The following is a 2,814-nucleotide window of genomic DNA, read 5'->3' on the forward strand; positions in this document are numbered from 1 at the left end:
ATTATTATTATTATTATTATTATTATTATTATTATTATTAATCTTATTTCATGGCTTTCATTTGTCTTTTTGTTTCCATCTTATTGTTCAGTAAACAGAACAAAGCAGTTGCTCAGAACAATACATCTGAACCGCACTGGCACTGAGTAATCAGGCCATTTCCTCACCTGCATCCTGTTCTTGAACGCAGCACAAACTTGGAGGGGATGCTCAGTTTCCTTCTYTGTGGAAAAATGAACATAGGAAAAAAAAAGTCACGTCCTGTCATATATTTTCCTAAAGAGCTACATATAACTTAATAAGTCATCTCAAAACAAGAATAAATGTCAACCTGAAAGTTATATTTCCTCTACAGAGAGAAACCGTTAAGGTTTTATTGCTCGCAGGATGCATTCACTGACTCTTCTGCCATGAAAGATTAAAACTGTCTTTTCTTTTTGCAGGTGCACAACAGGAAACATTTTAGCGCCTGCTTTTATTCCAGGAGCTTCCTCTTTTCTCAGACACCACGTTCAGGACTTTCCGGCTTCTCCTCCTCAGTGAACCAAACAGATTCATGTTCGAAGCAGCCGCTCCAAACAGAATCCTCCACGATGGCGGTCTCCTGGCTCTACGTTACTGAGGAACCAGGAGCTGACTCGGCAGAAGTGGATATCTGTACTCTTGAGATTAAWATGCAATATGAGGTCATCCCATCTATTACCTGCTCTGTTTGCTTATCGTTTGGACTCATCTACTGCTTCTTTGGTACGTATCCACAGACACACACCGTGACGTCACGTGTCAATATGTAACTTTGTGTAACAGTTTTAAATTGTTTCATTCAACACATTAGCTCATCTGGTGGTTTAAATCCACGGTGGCAGGTGTCTGCAGGCTGCCAGGGGTTTAGTGTGGATAAGGCCAAAGCTGGAGGAGGCAGATGGGAAGTTCTGTCTCTGAATTTGATCAAGGCAGCATTTATGAACCGCCACCTGTTACTCTGAGTGAAATCCTGCTGCTGGTTGAGTTTTAAAGCTGACAGAGGCTCCTGTGGACTCAGTGATTTTGTATTTAGGACCATAAAAAGCTATATGGATGCATCTGCTTTCTAAAACATGAGCGGTTCTATCAACGTGTGTTAAAGTCACCTGTGACAGCTGAAGTTCATGCAAATCTCTATGAGTTTGAAGGAAACCATCAGGCACACCGAGCTGTCTGAGTTGTTTCTTTACATAAATTCTGATGTTGCTAAATCACGTGAGTTTGGTTCACATGGACCTACAGACGTCAGCCCAAATTTTAATATAAAAAACAAGCAGAGGCATTCAGGTTCTCATTCAAAAATAAAGTTCTTATGATTATTTTTAAAGGATTGGGATAGAAATTAAGGATATTGAGTGAGGTCGCTCAGATAAATAGTTGAAAATGATGCTAATGCACAAAAAGCTGAAGCATTACTACTACCTTTTCGCAACTGTTCAATTTGATGCCCTAAAACATGCATATTACACATCAGAATGGGCAATTTTCTCTGAAAAAGTGTGCAATAAATTGTGATAGTAGTGCATCACATCATGAATTAAATTCACAGAAACTGCAAGAAATTTCCCCATAAACCAAGTGAGAAAGCCCAGACCTCCTTGTTGCTCTTTGGTACATGTTCACAGACGATAAGAAAAAAATTAGTGCGCACAGCTCCAATACAAAAAGGGAGAAACAGTAAATGGGTGCCCGGTTCTGAGGAATCACAAAAATGGCATAACCAGCATTCCAAAAAAACACCAACATGTTTTAATAAGGGCAGAAACAGAATGTGTTTTGGCTACATGCCATCATCAGCTAAGTACATATTCACAGTCAACCAATCCAAGCTAACACATTTTCACAGTAGAAACACATTTAAAATTTAACACAGTTCAAAGAAAGTTTGACTTTACATGGCTGAACAAGAATTCTCTGCACAATCGCAGTGTAAGCTTAATGATTTTGAGAGATTTTCTCACAGATTGTTTATCAGACAGTTGCTGATGTCACACACTTTCTCAAATTTTGCAAACTCGTCTTTTGCCCATAACTTTTTCAGTACTCAAAATATTCACAGCATGGGAGTTTTCATATTTCTTTAAACCAGTTTATTTCTCAAATCTGAGTTACTGCTTTTTTTCGCAGCAACTGTTTGTGTAAGGCTGACATTTTAGTCTGTGTTTCTGTCTGCCTTTGCAGTTAGAGAGGGAGACGTGCATGTGTGTGGTTATTACGATGACACTAATGAGCCACTGGCTGCAGTTTTAACATTTTTTTTCTTTAACCTCTTAAGCCCCAASGGGTTTTCTTGAAGTTTTAGCTCAAAATACCATGCCGAAATGTAACTGAGTGTATCTCAGCATTTACAAACTCTACTTAAATAATCTTGATAACAAAATAAAGCGAACACTTGGGAGATTTTATCGGAAGTGTAAGTATTAAAACAGCTGCTGTGGTTTTAGAGATATTGGGGATGGAACATAACATTTTAATTATTTTTTTCACTCTCACCTGAATAATCTTTTCATTAGACAGTATATAATCTATTTTAAACCATGCGCTAAAAACTCTTGGAAACCATAAATCCACGAGCGGACATTACCTGTGCGAAGATTCATGCCGTTAAAATTAACTGGAGCAAAGTTACAGAGGTTTTAGTAAAGAAATAATTTTGCATTTTGTCTTTCTGCACAGGACGGACCATGATGATACCATTAATAAATGTTAAGAAATCTTAAAGGGCCAATATTATGTGTTTCTCAGGCATATATTTAAATACTATACTATAATAAAGCATCTATGTCACCT

General features: G+C 37.7%; 1 protein-coding gene across 1 annotated transcript in view; it reads left to right on the forward strand.

Annotated features, from left to right (window-relative positions):
• The window catches only part of LOC106522959 (transmembrane protein 198), an 8,417-nt gene that overhangs the window by 1,620 nt on the left and 3,983 nt on the right, over window positions 1-2,814 (forward strand). The window contains exon 2 of the mRNA XM_014016223.1: window positions 444-747. Coding sequence (XP_013871677.1) covers window positions 594-747 — 154 coding nt within the window. The 5' untranslated portion in view covers window positions 444-593. The remainder of the gene's footprint in view (window positions 1-443; window positions 748-2,814) is intronic.

This window comes from Austrofundulus limnaeus, unplaced genomic scaffold (assembly GCF_001266775.1).
Source record: "Austrofundulus limnaeus strain Quisiro unplaced genomic scaffold, Austrofundulus_limnaeus-1.0 Scaffold141, whole genome shotgun sequence".
In the NCBI taxonomy this organism is placed as follows: Eukaryota; Metazoa; Chordata; class Actinopteri; order Cyprinodontiformes; family Rivulidae; genus Austrofundulus; species Austrofundulus limnaeus.